Source organism: Delphinapterus leucas, chromosome 6 (assembly GCF_059928025.1).
Source record: "Delphinapterus leucas isolate spDelLeu-1000000601 "Yukka" chromosome 6, BTC_Dleu_Yukka2, whole genome shotgun sequence".
Taxonomy (NCBI): Eukaryota; Metazoa; Chordata; class Mammalia; order Artiodactyla; family Monodontidae; genus Delphinapterus; species Delphinapterus leucas.
The window spans coordinates 106,130,158-106,149,865 of NC_143134.1; the positions used below are offsets into that span (position 1 = coordinate 106,130,158).

The 19,708-nt window shown below is 46.1% G+C and overlaps 1 protein-coding gene across 6 annotated transcripts in view; it reads right to left on the minus strand.

The window, feature by feature from the left end:
- The window catches only part of TNC (tenascin C), a 93,777-nt gene that overhangs the window by 44,769 nt on the left and 29,300 nt on the right, over window positions 1–19,708 (minus strand). For all 6 annotated transcript variants that reach the window (XM_089913663.1, XM_022578915.3, XM_089913662.1 and 3 more), the window contains 8 exons: window positions 17,536–18,945; window positions 15,976–16,239; window positions 14,770–14,885; window positions 13,858–14,014; window positions 9,287–9,556; window positions 8,348–8,533; window positions 8,029–8,118; window positions 6,292–6,555 (listed from right to left, as the gene is read on the minus strand). In XM_089913663.1, the coding sequence (XP_089769789.1) occupies window positions 6,292–6,555; window positions 8,029–8,118; window positions 8,348–8,533; window positions 9,287–9,556; window positions 13,858–14,014; window positions 14,770–14,885; window positions 15,976–16,239; window positions 17,536–18,945 (2,757 nt within the window). The remainder of the gene's footprint in view (window positions 1–6,291; window positions 6,556–8,028; window positions 8,119–8,347; window positions 8,534–9,286; window positions 9,557–13,857; window positions 14,015–14,769; window positions 14,886–15,975; window positions 16,240–17,535; window positions 18,946–19,708) is intronic.

Consider the following 19,708-nt stretch of genomic DNA (forward strand, 5'->3'; position numbering starts at 1 on the left):
CCATATGGCCTGAAAAGTCTAAAATACTGTCTGGCCCTTTCAGAAAATGTTTGCCATACCTGACCTTGACCTTCATTCTACAGATTCCTCATTCAACCCAAATCTGTGTCCTGGAGCCCTTATCCAAGACCCCATAGCAGTTCTTAACCACACAAACATGGTCTAGGTGAGAAAAAGAGGACCCCAAGCTCCAAGTGATGTATCTACTTGTGGGGAAAGAAAGGGGAAAAGATCAGCTATCTTTTAACCCAGTGGCCCTTGTGAGGCCAGGAGCAGTGCTCCAGTTGTAGCAATTATCTCCTTGACCTTGGGATTTTAGCACAACTAAACTCAGGAGTGTGTCCTTTTCAAATATTTATGCCCTCATGCATGAAGAGACATCAGACAAAAACCAATCTAAGCCAAACTGTAAAGTTAAGGAAATGAACTCTGTGGCCCATAAACTCTCCTTTTTATCCCACTTTCTTATTTTTTTTCTCCTGCTGCTGTCAAAACTTCTTGTCAAGAACCTAGCTGACATTGATAGTTGACCCCCCCCTTGTGTGAATTAAGTCAGTGTTTCCTCGCCTTTTAAGTTCTTTCTCTACTTATGACATAAAGCATATTTTTTTCCATGAAAGAGATTTCAGGTACCAGGCTGCAAGAGATGTGGGGAGAATTACCTAACTGGGGGAGGGAGGGGTTATGGAGGGGTTACAGATTGTCTATTAAGCTGTTGTAGTAAAGATGGTTGGAGAGAGGAGGAGATCCACATTAGAAAATGTCTCTTCCTCATGAGAACCACTGTTTTCTTTAAATCAGCTTTTTTATATGCCACGGATACTTTATACAATGTCCTTCACATCCTGCTTCATCTCTTCTTACAGTGGATAGACTAATTTTCATAAAATGTCATGTTGCTCAGTAAATGGTAATAGTCATGGTGATGATACTTCCACCAAAATTTTTGGCTATTCTTCCACTTTTTGTGTGTGTGTTGGGGGGGAGGGGGCTAGGCAGATCAAGAAAAAAAAAATCAGTTATATTTAGTGCTGTGACCGTGACCACTGCTGGGTGGGTGCTTTTCGTGCCCGACCCAAAACCCTTCACTAAACAAATGCTAGACAGATAAGTAAAAGGTGTAACTTCAATTAATAAAATCGGTAGATAAATTAAAAGGAGGCAGGTAAGAATTATGAAAAGAGAGGGAAAAACGTGAATAAAAATACAACAGACAACAGTCGAGATCGAGACCAGAGGCTTCTCATCAATGCGGACTCTGCATTTCAACAGCAAATGACACACTTGTGGGCTTACTGCCCCAGAAGCCCAGTGTTTCCGTTGTATAGTTCCATAGTGAATTTCTTGGCCTTTCTTTATGAAAAGGCTGTTGTCTTTTTCTTCCAGCTGTGCACTGGCATCTACCCTCTGAACAATGTCAGTGGGCCTGGGAAATCAGAATTTCAAAATCCCATTTCTGTGCTCATGGTGAGTTGACCAGCTGGCCTGGGGGAATTTCTGGCTGTGCCAACTTTAAATCTTTAGATTTCCACCATCTTGTAGATGGTAATTACCAAGTGCTGACTGAGGAATGCACTTTTAGTGCTCACCGATGGGAGAGAGAGTGATTCTCCAACAGCAGCGGGATGGCCAAATTCAAGCCTCAGGACCCCTAAGGGTAGATTAAATTGCTTGGATCTCATCTTGTAAAGTTAAGTGAAATTAAAAGCCTTGCCTGCCTTAAAACTTTCTGGTGACTCTTCACACTGTCAAGAATGAAACCCAAGCCCCTCGGCATGATATTCACTACCCTTTGTAGATGGTACTGATAATGTCTGTAACCTTGTACCCTATTATCCCCAGCTCCATCATACAGCAGGACTGTATGGCTGGTGTTTCACTAACATGAAGTTTCTCATGCCTTTGAGCTTCTCACATACCGTTCCTCCAGCTGGAAATGTCGTGACTCCCTTCTCTGCTTGCCCAACTCATTTTCCTTTTTTAGGATTCAGCGAAGTATCACCTCTTCCAAAAAGCCTTCTCTGATATGCTGCCTTCACTTTGCTCAGGTCTGGGATGGGTATCTGCCTCTGTGCTCCTGTAGCTTCCCACACCTTCCTCTAAGCAGACTAGTTATGTTCCTATAATTTTGGTTTTGGTTCTCTCATTCTCACTGCAATGTGTATCATTTCCTGAGTGGAGGGGTTGTGTGTTTCTGTTCTCTATACCAGCGCTGCCTGACCCATGGCAGGTAAGAAATAAATACTTGTTGGATGGAGAGATATTTGACTGAATTTCAGTTTGCTCCATGAGAAAATCAAAATGGAAAATTAGAGCAGAATGTTTTCTATTACTTGCAGCTGTGGCTAAAAACAAAATTCCACCTCTCTGCTTCCCAAACCCTTGAGAATTACTGGGGTATCACTGTCAAGTCTTAGGCGGTGTGGGAGGATGCTTTATTGGCCTTGGGTTTCTGCATATCCTCCCTGCTTTATGGCCCTTACTGCTCAAAGAAAATCATGGCCTCCACTTCAAGCAGGGTGTTGTTGAGTTTATGAGAATACAAATATGGGGCCAGAGGGGGAGATGCCTGGCACAGACTCATTTTGTTCAATGCTAACAGGGATAGTACCTTTTTTCTTTCTTTCCTTCCTTTCTCCCCCCTCCGTCCCTTTCTCATTCCCCCCATCCTTCCTTCTTTCTTTCCTTCCATTTTTATCCAGAGTAAGCTTAATTAAAGACTCCAGGAGAATGACTTCCCTTCCCTTAATCCTTAAGAGAGAGAATTTGGGCCTTTGATACAGAGGTGAAAGAAAAAGACCAGAAGATTCAGTGGAAATACTGCCTCTGGAGGAGCTGGAGTCCCCAGATGCTCATGAGGCATCTGCCACGTGTTTGTCTGTGTTCAAGGTACTGGGGCTGCAGCGCTGGATGAAGGAGACAGAGTCCTTTCTGGCTAGAAGTAGGAGGCAGGCCATAGGTAAGTAAACCAACGAGTGAGTGACGTCAGGCAAGTGTCATGAGGAACTCTGGAGCAGCATGAAGGGGTAAATCAGGATAGGGCACCGTTTTAGACTGGTTGACAGAGAGGTCTGTTGAGATGAGACTTGAGCTGAATGAAATGAGGGAGGTGCTGGGTGTAGAACTGGGAGAAGAGTGGTATCAAGGCAGCAGGAGTAGCATGTGCAAAGGCCCTAAGGTAGGAGCAGGCTTGGCATGCTTAAGGAACAGCGAGAAGGCCAGGGTGACCACAGTGAAATGAGCAAGGGGACAAGTAGTGGGAGTGAGGTCAGAGAGATGGGAAGGACCAGACTCCGTAGGGCTGTGTAGCCTGTGATAGGGTCTTTGCATTGTATTTCGGGTGTGATGGGCATCTAGGTAAGGCATACTTTTAACTTAACTTGGTGCTGCATCAAGGAAAAGGCTTGCGTTTTGGCTCAATGCCACGACTAGAGCCCTGGAATTCTCTGGGAAGAATGCTTTGGGGCAGCCAATTTCACATCTTCTCTGTAAAACCCACAGACAATGAGCGACACTTTGCAGACTTCCGCTATTCAGAATCGAGTAATGCAGAGCTGGGAATCCCTTTCTTCTGACCTTTGAACCTACAACCCTTTGACATTTCAGGACTCATAACCACATGGTACCTTCCTCTAAGCGCTCCCACTTTTCCTGTTTCTTTTTTCTCCCCATGTGTTTACCAAGGCCGGATGCCTGGACTTCTGCTTCTTTACGCCTTCCACAGCATAGTCCTGCTTGCCTAGTTACAGCAAGTGAAGGTGTCTGTTTACTAGATAGTTACCTCCTTGGAAGCACAGACTTGTCTTCATGGCTGTAGTATCCCCGGGACCTAGCACGGAGCATGGTTGTAGTGCATTACTGACTGAGTAGATGAAGGAGATATTTACTGGGAGGATATTGTAGGAGATATTTATTGGGAAGATAGACTTCAGGAGATGGAGAGAAATGTCCACCTCACTTTTAATAAAATAAAATCTATGGAGAAAGCCATAGAGAGAAATATTCTAGAGACAATGGGGGAAGAGCCCATAAAAGGGACTTTGCACATTTTTCCTGTAATGAAGAATGTCTTTAAATATGCAACGTGATTTCTTTGAAACAGTGTTAAGGAGGCACGGCTGGGGAAAAGAAACCACTGAGCCCTTGGGATGCCAAAACTGGGCTCTTAGTTAGAGACAAAGTAATTCCAGCCTGTGATTCACTTCAAAGCTTTCATCTCCCTGAGCGGCTAAAGCCTGGGGATTCCCTGCTGGAGATAGGGGATAAAGTGGCTATAGCCAGAGGGTAAGATGATTGAGTGGAGATAGGAAACTCTCTTTAATCTAGCATTTGTAAAACTCAGGGAAAAGTGAAGAGAGAGGGAGAGAGAGAGAGGGAGGGAGGGAGAGGAGGAGGGAAGAGAAGAAGAAATTCCCTCTCTTGTTTCTCTGATTCATTTGTGGTCCCTTCTCATCTTATAACAAACTCATGTTTATAAGGCTGAACCATTGAAATCTCTACCGTAGATTTATTTCTTCCCAATTTATTCTCCCCTCCCCCCTCATCTATGATCAAGCTACCCACCCCCCACCGCCACGCATCCTTGATGGTCATCTCATAGCTGCGTGGGAAGCAGTCCATGCACAGAGTCAACAGAATTGAGCACCTGAGCTCACTTTAGACTTTCTGAAGAGGCTGCTCTTTGTCTACTAAATACCCCTTCTCTCTCTCTTCCTTACAAACTACCACAATTTTATGTGGGCAGCAACATGCTCCACCAGCAGACTACCTTTCCTAGACTTACTTATAGCTAGAAGCGGCCAGTGAAATCAAGTAGAAGTCATTGGTGAGGTTTCCAGAAAGACTCTCATCTAGAAGGTACTTTTTTTTTTTGGTTTTGGCTCTTCCTTCTTCGTGCTGCCTAGAACACAAATGTGAAGGCTGTACTGAAGTAGCCGTATTGTGACATGGAGGTGACTTTGAGAATGGAAGCCAAGAACTAAGACTAGTGAAACAGAAGCTAGAAGGAGCCCAGATCCCCGATAATTTGGAACTGCTGTGCCATCCCTGAACCACCTAACCGCAGACTTACTTTATGAGAGAGGAAACCAACTTGTATCTTGCTTAAGTGACTGTTATTTGAGATTTCAGTTATACGCATGTGAAAGTATCCATAAATGACAAAGACGCTTCAAGGCATTTCCAAATATGCCCGTCAGTGCAACACATTTTCTGCTTATGGAGACTCAGCTGGAATAGCATCTCTGCCAAGATACCGTCCCTGGCTACTCCTGACTCCCCCATTCACTCCCTTTCCTTGGCTGAGTGCTGCCCAGTCACTCCCTTTCCTTGGCTGAATGCTGCCCAGTCACTCCCTTTCCTTGCTTGAGTGCTGTCTAACATCCATCTGGTCTTCCCCCAGGGACTGTAAGTGCACATGAGTCAGAATAGCAGTGCTAAGTACATAAACCATTTTTCCCCTCAAATATCAGCATACTACAATATATTCAGTGGGTTCTCAGTACGTACTTACTTATTGAATTGAAACTAAAGACTATTACTCGTCAGACCCTGAAGAATTAACAATTTTCCCCTGAAACTCTTGAATATTTGGGGGCCAAAGTTAAATGTGTATATTTTCATATAGGAAGAACTGATTTTTTTCCTCAATTCAGCCATTGAGAAAATATGGAAGCAGGTACAAAGAACAGGATACTTGGGCTAGAAGGGATACTGGAGGTCAGGATTAAGCTGTCATGGAAAAACAAAGTTCACCTCTTAATGACCAAGAGAAAATGAGAAGTCCACCGTGGAAGGCTCAAAGGACCGTGTGCAATGTTTCAGGTAACCTGAGAGGAAAGCAAAAGACCTGGAATAAAAACAATTAATGGGGAAAAAACAAGGAATTATTCCCAACATCTTGGTCATCTTGAAAAGAAATAAAATGAAAAGTTAATTAATTGTGCTAAAGAGGGAGGAAAATGAGAAAAATTTAAAAGATTCTGTGAAATGCACAAAATTAAAAAAAAGAAAAGAACCAAAGACAAACACAAACTTTGATGCTTTAAGTTCTCCTAGGAGGAAATATTTAAAAACCACTTTGCTTGCCCAGCTAGGGAACTTTGCTGTTGATGAGTTGACAAGAGGAAAAGATAGGTAAGTAACTCTTGCAAATGGGATTTAGAGCAGTCATGAGTAGAGACATCCCCACGCCTTCCCATCTGGTCTTCTCATTTGAAGACAATCTGGCTGATGGGTCTGCAACCTCAGAATCAACAGAGGGTGCGGCGAGAGCTCAGAGGCTGACCTCACCTGTGGATGCCTGTACCCGTGCAGGCTTGCTCTTGTGCCTGCCCTTCTCTGCTGTGAGGAGGATGGTGTATTCCTGCCCAGGTTCCAGGCCTTTCAGGACGTAGGAGGTGGTGCCTCTGGGGAGCTGCACCTCCACTGGCTGGCCCGAGGGAAGACTGTAGTTTAGGCGGTAACGGTCACACTTGGCCAGTGGCGTCTGCCAGAGCAGGGTCAAGCTGGTCTCCGTAGGTTCAGAAACCCGAAGGTCCCTGGGCGCGTCCAGGTCTGGGAGGAAAACAGAGAGTTGAACACCCTTCAGGCTTCAGGGCAGGACTGCTTCTGGGGCTGAAAGCTGGTTGTGGGCTACAGTCCTAGGTCTGCCGTAGCGCTGTGTGGCTTCAGGTGACTCAGCTGTCTGAGTCTCAGTATTCACCTTTGTGAGATGCTATTATTGTACGGTACCTCACTGAGTTTTTGAAAGATTAAAAATAATATAGTGATATATCCATACCATGAAGTGATACTCAATTAAATGCCTTTAAAAGGAACTGATTATTTAGACTTTCTGACACAAGACACAATTTGGATGGATCTCAAGAGAATTATTCTTAGCGAAAAAGCCAATCTCTAAAGGTTGCATATTGTATGAGTCCTTTTATGTAGCATTCTTGAAATAACAAAATTGGATGAAGCCTAGATCAGTGATTGCCAAGGATTAAGGTGAAGGGGAGGGTGGGAGTTGCCTTGGCTATAGAAAAGTGTAGCAAGAGCGATCCTTGGGATTGGAACTATTTGGTGTCTGACTGTAGTGGTAGATTCCAAAATCTACAAGTGATAACAAGTGGTAGCTTCCAAAATCTACAAGTGATAACATAGAACTAAATACACACACACACACACACACACAGCTGAGTGAAATCTGAATAAAGTTGATAGACTGTATCAATGTCAGTTTCCTGGTTGTGATAGTGTTCTGCAGTTACACGAATTTTACCAATGGGGGGAACTAGACAAAGGGTACAGATCTCTCTGTATTCTTTCTTACACTGCATGTGAATCTACACTTACCTCCAAATGAAAGATAAAAAAGAATATGTATAAGTGCTCAACATTGCATCCTACATAATGATCTCCCCACACCAGCCACCCTTATCATCACAGTCCGGAGGGGGGTGGAGATAAGCAGGAGGCTGGTGGAGAGGTAAAGGGAAGAGTTTTCTTTCTTTACAAATTTTCCAGAAAAAACAAACAAACTTGCAGAAAGAATCAGTGGCCTCAAATCATGTAGCCCCTCAGCATCCTCCCTCAGAGGCTGGAGCTGCAGGATGCAATACGTAAGAGCAAAGATTGCCTTAAACTACGCTCCTGCCACTTATAATTTATGTGATGAGGGTATGCAATACAAGTTAAGTGTTTGCTAAGAGAAAAGCCCCCAGATGTGTTTTGATTAGTCAGTGGTTTATAAAAAATTGAATCAGTTGCCAACTTTCAAAAGTTTGTAGATCTCTTATAAAGTCTGGTTCCAATTTTTTGGAAAATATCCTGTCCCCCTTCCTGCGTAGAGAGTAGCGTTAGGATCATTCACGTGGGGAGTGCTTATGCTACTTTGGAATGTGGGCATCTGGGCTGCATGATTCTAGAAGCCCCACCTCCCTCTGGGCATCTACTGTTTCTTTTTAAGTAGGTTTCCTGCCTCCTGGGCCCTGTTGTGTCTGCTGATGGTAGTCCCGTGGAGGTGGGAATCCAGGCGGACCTCACCTGTGGCCGCATTGATGGTGGCTGGGTCACTCTCCTTGTCCCCCTTCACGGCAGACACTCCAATACCATATTCGGTTCCTGGCCTCAGACCTAAGAGAGAACATGCAGGTTGAGATTCAGCCCAAAACTGGACAGACTTTCAGAAGGCCATAAAAATGGCCCTGAACTAGTCCCTGAAGGCTACGATGTCTCAATGTCTGGACTGTTTCACAGCCTGACTCACTGATGCCCAAGTGGGATGGGTAGCTGGGAACCGTTTTTATTCACTCTCTGGAGGGTTGCAACCCAGGGCCAGTTGGGTCAGGGATGCGGACCTCACCTGTGAGTGTAGTTTTGGTTGTGGTTTGTTGCCTCCTGGGGACTTCTACCTCAGCATGGTCACCTCCGGAGATGGGTGCGTACTTAATTCTGTAACTGTCGGCGGACGCCTTGACGTTCCTCCACTCCAGGGTGATGCTGTTGTCTGTCTGGGAGATGCGGCGGAGATTTCTGGGCGCATCCAGGCCTGTTTGGGAGAGGAAGGGGCATTGGTATCGAGAACACCAGGCACCAGGAGAGAGGGAGTCCTTGACAGTTCAAGGTGAGACATGAAAGGTGCCTGCCATTGGAGAGAAATGACAGGATTGCCCACACACTTCTCTGGTTCAATAGCTAATGCACACATCTAAACAAATACTACATACTTGACACTTTCCTCATTATTAAAGCACATGTTACCTCAATCATTCACGTTTTCCACCGATTTCGTGCTTAATAAAAACTGTACAGAAACTTGCAAATAAGCTCTGTGACTGTAAGAATAGGTTTGTTGTATTCATCACTGGATTTTTAATAACTCATACGGAGCTTACCGAGCTCTGAAAAACTATTTAGTGAATGAATGATTGACACTTTGGTACTTTTAAGATAGTGCTGTAGGCTAAGAGGTTAGAAGGCATCTTTGTCATTTATGTTTTCCATATACTGCATTTTATTATTAAAATATTTATTTAAATTTTGTTTTAACCAAAATGTCTGAGAATCTCAGACCAGAATCTTCTATGTAGGCAAAAATTTTCTTTTGCCTTAGAAGGTTATTTGGGGTAATATTAATCAATCAATTGCTACAGTATTTTAAAATAAAACTTAAAGGAATGAAAATCCCCTTTCCATTGTTTCCACTGTAAAAGGAGCCTGGAAGACACCCCGACATGTAGTGGGGATGGGAGTCTGGCAATCTTTCCTCTTCTGGGGCTGTTAGCAGGGGGAGGCCCGTTACCTGTTGTGAAGGTTTCTCTCGCGGGGCTGCTAGACATGTCGGCCCTGTGGGAGATGAGGGAAACCTCGTACTCAGTGTCTGGCTTCAGGTTCCCGATGGAGTACTGGTTCTCCTCGTGTGTGAGGTCGATGCTGGTTCGGTCGCCTGGCACATCTTTGATCCCGTATGTGAGCTCAATGCTGTCGATCTCGGCCAGGGGCTTGGACCAGGTGATCAGAGCAGTGGTGTCCGTAACGTCTTTCACTTCGATCTGGCTGGGGGCGTCCAAGCCTGTGATAGGCAGAGGACAGAGGGGTTTCAGAGGTCAGGGCCAGTGCCAAGGGCTGAGCAGAAAGAGGGCTTGTAGCCTTCCAGATCCGTGAGCGTACGTTCAGGTGCATACTGGCCAACTGACCTTATTTTGTCTTTCGGAACCTCAATTTCCTGTTTGCTATGCTGTAAGTAGGGATGATGACAATTATCTTGTAGGGTTTCTGTTTTTTCAAACATTAAAGGAAATAATGCATGTGGAGCATCTAGCACATAGCCTGCAATGTAGTGGTTATATGATAAATGGTTGTGACTATAGTATTATTACCATCATCATCATCATGGGTTGGAGAAACACACTTGCTTCACTTGAAAAACACTGACTTAGCCTCTATGGTTTTTTAATTAGGCAATTGGTAACTTCTCTATCCAAATAATGAAACAGAAAAGTGAGGCAATGACTGTCTTGACAATGCATGGAAAGTTAGTTTTGATGAAAATAATTCAAGAAAGAAAGTCACGGCTATCTCAAGCCTTGCGTGTCTCTGAGGCCGCATCTTGGCCCTTCCTCCTGCCCTGCTGCGCACCTCCTGCCCCACCCACTCTGGGCTTCCTGCTCTGACAGCATACTTCTCCTCCGAGAGCACCCCGTGTTGTTTCTCACCCCCGGCCTCTACACTTGCTGTTCCTCTGTTTCTTCTTCCTGAGATTGCTCCTCTCCCTCTAAAAATCTCCTATTCATCCTTCAAAATCCCACTCATATGTCCCTTTCTAACAAGAACCATTGTCTGACCCTGTTGCAAACAGATAAGCACATACTCCTTCCCCTAGGGGTATAAAGTTTCAGTTTGCAAGATGATTAAGTTCTAGAGGTCTGCTGTGCAGCATTATGCCTCTGGTTGACATTACTCTATTGTGCACGTGAAAACATGTTAAGAGGGTAGATCTCCGGTTAAGAGTTCTTACCACAATCAAAAACATGTTAAGAGGGTAGATCTCCGGTTAAGGATTCTTACCACAATCAAAAACATGTTAAGAGGGTAGATCTCCGGTTAAGAGTTCTTACCACAATCAAAAACATGTTAAGAGGGTAGATCTCCGGTTAAGGATTCTTACCACAATCAAAAACATGTTAAGAGGGTAGATCTCCGGTTAAGTGTTCTTACCACAATCAAAAATAAGAGCTTACTAGTATTGTGCTTTTCTCACTATTCTGTAACAGATTTCTCACAGCTTATTCAAACCGTATTATACAATCTAGATAGGGTCATTCAGAGAGTCGGTCTTTGACCTTTTTTTTTTTTTTAAACTAGATCCTTACTCTATCTACAATTTCCCCTTTCTTCTTTGCCTTTAATATTTATTTATTTATTTTTGGCTGTGTTGGGTCTTCGTTTCTGTGCGAGGGCTTTCTCTAGTTGTGGCAAGCGGGGGCCACTCTTAATCACGGTGCACGGGCCTCTCACTGTCACGGCCTCTCTTGTTGCGGGGCACAGGCTCCAGTCGCGCAGGCTCAGTAGTTGTGGCTCACGGGCCTAGTTGCTCCGCGGCAATGTGGGATCTTCCCAGACCGGGGCTCGAACCCATGTCCCCTGCATTGCAGGCAGATTCTCAACCACTGCGCCACCAGGGAAGCCCCGGTCTTTGACCTTTTTGAATCGCGAGTGTAGCATCAGGCTTTGCCATTTATCTTTACTCTTTTTTTTTCTAATTAGATAATTTTAATGCATTAAAACATTATATAGTAAAACATACCAGGCTGAAAATTAAGATATTAAAGCATTCAGTCAATGTTTCTTCTTTTTTTTAAATAGTTAAGTTTGTGATTTCAGCACTGGTTGAGGAAACAATATCAAATGTAAGGAACTTGGTTTTATAAAGGGAATGAGGAGGAGGAATAATTCACAGCTGATTGTGAGAAACCTGCAGAGTCTAGTTTTTGAACTCTGTGAGTTGATACATTAGTCTCAGCTCACAGATGTTGAAGCCGTGAAATCCACAATGAAAATAATACTGCAATTCAGCAGTGAAGCCTCCCATCCTATGATCTTCAAGGTGCTAGGAAACACCTGAACCATACCTACTACCTTTCTTAACAGCCCTTTTATTAAAGAAGTTGAGATACAGTCAAGGACACCGTTCTCGCCCTAGGTTCAGAACCCTTCAACGCAGGAGATTAACATTGTCTTGTGCTCACTATGTGCCAAGCACAGTGCTTTGTCATTTAAGTCTTAACTCTCATGACTATGCCGTAGGAAGATATATGAACCCGGTTTCCAGATGGTGGGTGTAAGGCTTAAAGAAGTGGATCTACCCAAGGTGATGGTTATTGGTGAAGCTGAAATTCAAGCTCAGGACTGTTTGGATCCAAAGCCCAGGCTCTTTCTCCTTTAAATGATGGCTCTCAAAAATATTTACATATCAGAAATGGTTGTCATACAATCTCTATATAGAGCTGAGAGGGAAGGAGCTAAATATGAAATTTTTAAGATCCTTTAAATCTGGAAAAAGATCAGGTATCAGCAAAATAAACAGGTAAGTATCTGCCTCTCAGTGTTGTTATTTATGTGATTATGAAACTTCAAATGTTGGGATGTTTGTCCTTCAAGAAGAAGAAAATAAAGCAGCCAATCGCTAAATTTAGATTAAAAAGAAAAGGGCAGATGAAAGAAATGTCTTTTGTATTTTCAATGGGCCGTCTCTATAGCAAATAAGCATTTGCTTAATCTTTTCTATGGCTTTCTGGTGATCTAATGACTTTTTCTTGTTGGTACCCGCCTTCTACCTACCACAGTGCGATGTTGTCAGGATGATGGAAAACACTTGCTTATAAAAAGGACAATCTTATGAATTGGATCTGAGTTAAACAAAATGTGCAAATATTTAAATGCAAGATGTTCTTTCTTGTCATTAGTAAACAGATTTAAATTTTCCAATCACCCCCTGCCAAGAAGAGTCAGTACCTTAAATAGTTGGCACGTATGCTATCTTGAAGAAGATAAAGAGATTTTCCCAAATGTCAGTGCAAAACAATTTTATTTGCTTATTTATTTATAAAAATTTGCTTCTTGATAGAACAACTCCAAATTCAGGATTTTTATTCCCCCCACCAAATGATCTAGCAGTGCCAAATCTTACTCTACACCCAAGAAGTTCTGATCTCTTTAGCACTGAGTCACATTTTATTTAAGTTCCTGTTGAAGACATGGAATCAACACTCTACATAACCCAGAGCCTAGTCAACGTTACCGGTAATGGGGTTAAAGTCATAAAAGTAAACCCAGGCTTAAAATTCTGGCCCTGATAGTATTAACCATGTGGTGTTAGTTAAACTGATTCAGCTTCTTTAAGCCTCAGTTTTGACTCTTGAAAAATAATAGCATTAATATCGTCCCTACCTTTTCCATAGGACTGGGTACTAATAGTAAATCAGATAGTATGGTAGATTATTTGCTAGAGTCTCACTTATTTGTTTTCCTGTATCAGTGCCCCTTTGCAATGTCACTTTGAAGCTTCTCACATAAAGAGATGGATCTTTTCCCCCACCCCTTCAACCTGGACTGGCCTTGAGATTTGCTTTGATGGAAGTGACCCAGTGTCTTTTGTGAGCCTGCTCAGCCGCCGTGAGATCAGGCCCAGGCTAGCCCACCAGAGGCTGAGGGACCATGTGAGGCAGAAGGGCACCGTCCTGGCTGAGGCTATCCTGGGCCAACCAGCCCCCAGCCCATACAGATGCATAAGTGAGTCCAGTCAAGAACAGAAAAACTGTCCAACCCCAAATCACCAATGTGCAAAAGTATCATTTCAAGCCACAAAGTTTGGAGCTTGTTTTTTATGTAGCAAAAGCTAATTGAGGGCTTCCCTCGTGGCACAGTGGTTGGGAATCTGCCTGTCAATGCAGGGGACGCGAGTTCGAGCCCTGGTCCAGAAGGATCCCACATGCCGCGGAGCAACTAAGCCCATGCGCCACAACTACTGAGCCTATGCTCTAGGGCCCGTGAGCCACAACTACCAAGCCCGTGAGCCACAACTACTGAAGCCTGCATGCCTAGAGCCCATGCTCCTCAACAAGAGAGGCCACCACGATGAGGGGCCCCCGTGCCACAACGAGGAGTGGCCCCCGCTCGCCACAACTTCAGAAAGCCCGCACGCAGCAGCAAAGACCCAGCGCGGCCAAAAATAAATATAAATAAAATAAATTTGTAAAAAAAAAAAAGCTAATTGATACAGATGCTCTGTAAGAGGGCACATTATCAACCAGAGATGCTTTGCAGTACAATCAGCTTTATCCTTGTGTCAGTGGTATTAAAGGTGATACTCACGGGTTGTTGTCACCGTCTTCAGGCTTGGGCCCCGGGTATTGTTTTTCACGATGTGCAGAGATATCTCATACTCTTGCCCGGGAGCCAGGCCAGTTTGCCGGTACGTGGTCTCCGGCCTCCGCAGGCTTTTGGTGATCTCTTCCTCATCTTCTTTATTCTGAAATATAGAGGCACCTTTGTAAGACCTAAGGAGGTACCAGCTCCTTCGTTTATGTGATTCATTCATTTTGTATTCATGCCTTCCTCTTTCATTCTTTCATCTGTCACCAGGCACTTACTAAGCATCTGATCAGCATGGCAAGTGCTGAGGCTATAGAGACATGAATACATCTCTCAAGTTGGTTTCTCCCTCCCACAGACCTCTCTACTCACCCCTTTGACACTCAAGTCAAATGACAGGCATGAGAACCAAAGGAACTCTGGAGCCACCAAATCAATCCTTCTTTTCATAGACGAGGAAGCCAGCATCCCAGAAGTCAGGTCATTGCCCCATCTTCCACATAGCTAGTAAGAGGCAGAGCCTGACTTTGAACTCAGGGACCACTTTCCTGCCTCACATGTGCTTTTAGGCACAGAGAGAAAGGATACTCAATCTCAGATATGCCTGGACGCATTCTGAGACAGAGACCATTTCTTAACTTCTTTGCCTCTGAGTGGAGATTTGTAAGACTGTAATGGGTACTCGGAACATAGAGATGACTTGCCATCTACTTACTTAGGCTCTCAGCCCTAAGTGCTGTGCTTATTGACTTCTTAAGTCACTTAAAAATAGATGCAGATGCACAGGGGCTACTTAGAGCCTTGTCCCCCACCAAAAGCCAAGGAAGTGAGTTGATAGAAAAGTCTACAGAGCCCTGTGAGCATCTTTCAGATTCTCGTGGTCGAAGGCGCCCAATCCTCTGTGCTCCTTACCATATTCCGGAAGATGACCTCCCACGTTTCAAAAGCGATGTCCACAGGATCCCACTCCACTTCCACAGATGTCTCCTTGATGGACTTGAATTTTAGACCTTCAGGTGTAGGTAGGTCTGTCAGGAAGAGCACAGAGAGGAGGTAGAGATGACTACATGTGTGATGGAGCGGACAGACATGATTCCGCTAAACCCCACAGGGCTGTCTGTCAGAGCTGGAGTCTATTTAAGGGTTCTCCTGGGATGCCGTCTACTGTGAGGCATCATGGAAATTAATATCAATATAAGGACCAACCATATGATTGAATACTGGCAATTTCGTATGCTTAAACCTAATATGACAATAGACTTTGAAATCATACAGATGGGCTAGAATCTCAGCTTCATCATCACGACTTTTGTGTGCTTGGTTGAGTTAACAAAATGCCCTGAACCTCAGTTTCTTCATCCAAGAGAAGGAGCTAAGTATGCCTACCCCTTGGGAATGTTTTGAGACTGCTGAGTCCCACAGTGACTGCTGGCCATGGTCCCTGGCCTGAAGCACAAGTTTAATAAAAGCAGCCAATGTTACTATTACTAAGCAAAAAAGAACCAATTTCTAGCCACAGCTTGCTTTTTAGGAGTGGAGGTAATTATTCTGATGTTGGACTCTTAAAGGAAGAATAACTTGAACCTTGATGTTTCCACTTTTGTATTTTTTAAATATATAGACAGTGAGCTCCATAGAAAGGTAGTAGTAGAATAGAGTACTTAAGACTGTGAGGGTTCAAATCCTATCTCTACCACTTATTAACTGTGTGATATGGGATGAGATGCTTAACCATTCAGAGTCTCAGTTTCCTCATCTGTAAAATGGGTTAACAGTAGCTCCTGTCTCATAGGGTTATTGTGAGTTAAATGAGTTAGTATGTGAGGACTTTCTTTAACAAATAATCAATGGGTTATAGGAAAAAGAATACATATATATGTATAACTGAATCACTTTGCTGTACAGCAGAAATTAACACATTATAAATCAACTATACGTCAATAAAATTTTTTAAAAATTCATTGGGCGTAACTGGATTCCAGAGTTTTAACTAGTGTAACCGCATAAAGACAGCCATAGAGCTACAGGGGCAAAGGTGAGGCAGTAACTTATGGGGGGGCTCTGTACTGGACAGGAGGAGGGCCGTTGAGGCTGCCGAGAGGCGTTCTGCTCACTCACAAGTGGCCACCCTGGCGCTGACAGGAATGCTCTTCTTGTTCTCCAGGACGGCAAACACGCGGATAAGGTACTCCACGCCAGGCTCCAACTCCTGGATGGTGGTGGACGTCTGGTTTCCAGGGACGCGGAACTGCATTTCTAGGCCGTCTTCGTGGGTGGGCGTGTACACGATGAGGTACTCTGTGACCCGCATCTCATTTTCCCAGGCCAGGTTTATGGTCTCTTCTGTCACTTCTGTCACGATGAGGTCTTTGGGAGGGGACACTGGCAAAAATAAGGAAGGACAGTTTGGGTCAGATGGTATCATAATGCACTCAGTGAATTCCCTCTTGGTTTGTTTCCCTGGACCTGTCTCTTCCCCCAGTCACGGAGCCCTGAAATCCAGCTTCCACTTTCTAAAATGGAGACTCATCAAGGACCCTCCTGCTGTGACCCATCTTCAAAACCTTTGGTGGCCATCCCTTGCCTTCAGGCTAAAGTTCCAGGTCTGCAGCGTGGCCTTCAGGGCTCTTTGTGAACTGGCCCCTCCGACTTCTCCACTCCCTGGACCTTAGTTCACATTCAGGCCATCTGCATGGGAAAGTGCAGCCTGGGCTTGGCTTTCTGCTCTGAACTTCACGTCATACATTCTTAGCACTGGAAGGGTATTTTAGGCTCATCTGGTCCAACTCTTTCCTTTTCTGAGAAGTGAGTGAGGCAGAGGGACTTGCTCAACTTTGCTTACTCATCAAATTTGGAACGTACCTCTCCTCCCGGCCAGCCTGGTCTTCCTTCCAACCAGGCTTCCCTGGCTTGGCCATGTCAAACACAGAGCCGTGTGTTTGTTTTTATGTGCCAGTGGCTTTAATCAAGGCAGAAAGTCTCCATTACGACAGGTATATAAGGGTGGATGAGGGAAGTACAAAGAAGACCCTCATTAAACGTGAGCATTACCGGTCTTTGCTGTGTTTTCACTCAACCAGTGTTTGCTTACTGAATATATGCCCTGTGCTAACTGCTGGGATAATGCTCCTTTAAGGCACTCACAGTCCTTGGGATAAAAGACAGCAACAAAAAGGTGATTTAAGAGACAGGCCTGCTTCATAGGTGATCAGCACTTCATCTTTAGCTGAATGTGCATTTAAAACTGTTTGTTTTATGTAATCTCACTGTCCATTCAATTTAGCCGAGTTTTTACTTCCATCCAAATGAGGGATTTAGTTCATTATTGGTTCCATGTCAATACAGAGTAGGAAAGAAGGTTGATGTTTAGCAAAAGGGAGGTGAGCGTTTCATCTCCCTCTTCGTGGGCACTGGGTGTTAAACTCAGTGTAGATGAGTTACCCAGATTCAGGTACCAGCTCTGTGATATATAAGCTGTGTGTCCGTGGGACAATTCCATAACCTGTCTGAGCCTCTGAGCCCTCAAATAGGTAGCTCTTTAACAGGTAAGTCAAAGAGTCAGTGTGTGTGTGTGTGTGTGTGTGTGTGTGTGTGTTTGGTATAACACGGAGTTCTCCAGCACACGCCAACTTGATGGTGGCTGTCATCACACTAGTTCGCTGGAGCACTGGTACTCACCTTGGGAGCAGTCTTCTCCGGTGTAGCCCTCATTGCAGATGCAGCGGCCGGAGACGCACTGCCCCCAGTTGTTGCAGTCGTTGGGGCAGGAGCGCTGCCCGCAGTCCAACCCAGTGAAGCCCTCGTGGCACACGCACTGGCCGTCCACGCAGCGGCCCCGGCCGTGGCAGTCGTCGGGACACCTGCGCTGCCCACAGTCCTTGCCCGTGAAGCCCTCGTGGCACACGCACTGGCCGTCCACGCAGCGGCCCCGGCCGTGGCAGTGGCCGGGACAGGAGAGGTCTGCGCAGTCGGGGCCAGCGAAGCCGTCCTCGCACACACACCGCCCGTCCACGCAGCGGCCCCGCTGGCTGCAGTCCCGAGGGCAGCGCAGCTCCCGGCAGTCCTCACCCATGTAGGCATCGTCACAGATACACATGCCATTCAGGCAGCGGCCGTGCTGGTGACAGTCATGGGGGCAGCTCATCTCGCCACAGTCATAGCCCTGGAAGCCGAGTTCGCACTCGCACCGCCCCTGCACGCAGCGCCCGCGGCCGTGACAGTCGTTGGGGCACCGCAGCTGCCCGCAGTCCTCCCCGGTGCGACCCTCGTCGCACACGCACTGCCCGTTGACGCAGCGGCCGTGGCCGCTGCAGTCGCGGGGACACCGGAGCTCGCCGCAGTCCGCGCCCGTGAAGCCGTCGTCGCACTCGCAGTGCCCGTCCAGGCAGCGGCCGCGGTCGTGGCAGTCAGAGGGACAGCGCTTCTCGCTGCAGTCCGCACCCGCGAAGCCCTCGTCGCACACGCACTGGCCCTCGTCGCAGCGGCCGCGGCCGTGGCAGGTGTGGGGGCAGGCAAGCTGGCCGCAGTCCTCACCCGCGAAGCCCTCGTCGCAGTAGCAGGTGCCGTTGACGCAGCGGCCGCGGTCGAAGCAGTCGTTGGGGCAGACGAGCTCGCCGCAGTCGTCGCCCGTGAAGCCCTCATCGCACACGCACTCGTTCTCCACGCAGCTCCCGCGGCCGTGGCAGTTGTGCAGACACAGGGGCTCATTGCAGTCCTCGCCGGCGAAGCCGTCCTGGCACACACAGCGGCCGTCCACGCAGCGGCCGTGCTCCTCGCTACAGGGCACCGGGCAGGGCTCCTGGCTGCAGTCCACCCCCGAATAGCCTTCGAAGCAGACGCAGGTCCCGTTCATGCACTTGCCCTGGTCATTGCAGTCGCTGGGACAGGCCAGCTGGCCGCAGTCCTCCCCCGTGAAGCCCTTGTCACACACGCACTGCCCGTCCAGGCACTGGCCTCGCAGGTGACAGTTGCCTGGACATTCAGGCTCAGAGCAGTTGGGGCCTTTCCAGCCCGGCTCACACACACAGCCACAGCCTTCAGTGCTGAAGTTGCCCCGGCCGCTGCAGAAGGGTTTGGTGTCCAGGTGGCCTGCAGGGAGGGAAGAGAACAGAGGCTCTCCACTGAGTACCAGCAGCCCAGTTTCTTGGTTTGTAGCCACAAAACCCAAATTCAAATTCAGCCAGAGCAGGGTTGCACCCTCAGGCCCCATCTGGCTTGAAAACCACTTGCTTATTGTGTGAAATCAGTTGGGGCCTCATCTAATGGTACTAGGTGGGAATTCTTAACCTGCACTCTCTGAAATTGTAGGTTCATAGGCAGATTCTGTGTGTGTGTGTGTGTGTGTTTGTGTGTGTGTGTGTGTGTGTGTGTGTGTGTGTGTATTTCCATCCCTGGGGAGAACTCCCATAGTTTTCATCAAATTTTCAAGTATTCCCGTGACCCAAAGGTTACGAATCACTGCCTGTGCAATGCATTATGCTGGCCTGTGTTGTTACTTTTTCCGTACCTAGCCAAGGTCAGACATACAGGAGAATAAGTGTTTCACCAAGAAATAACTGTTGAACTGAACTCAGTTCTGATGCCTCCACTCAATAGCTGTGATGCATTTGCAAAGAATTTTAGACGCTCTGGAGCTGTTTCTTCGTCGGTCAGGTGGGACCAATGGCCCACTTCCCTGGGTAAATCAGGTTAAACGAGGACATTAAGGACCTGCTGTTGTGCTTACTGTGATTTCCTTTTGCAGAGTGCTTTGGGTCGACTCAAGTTGTTATATGTGTTTATGTGACCAAAACCTTCTAACTTTTTTGTAACTGAAATGAGGCAGCTAAGGAGTGGCTTTCTAATTCTGTTA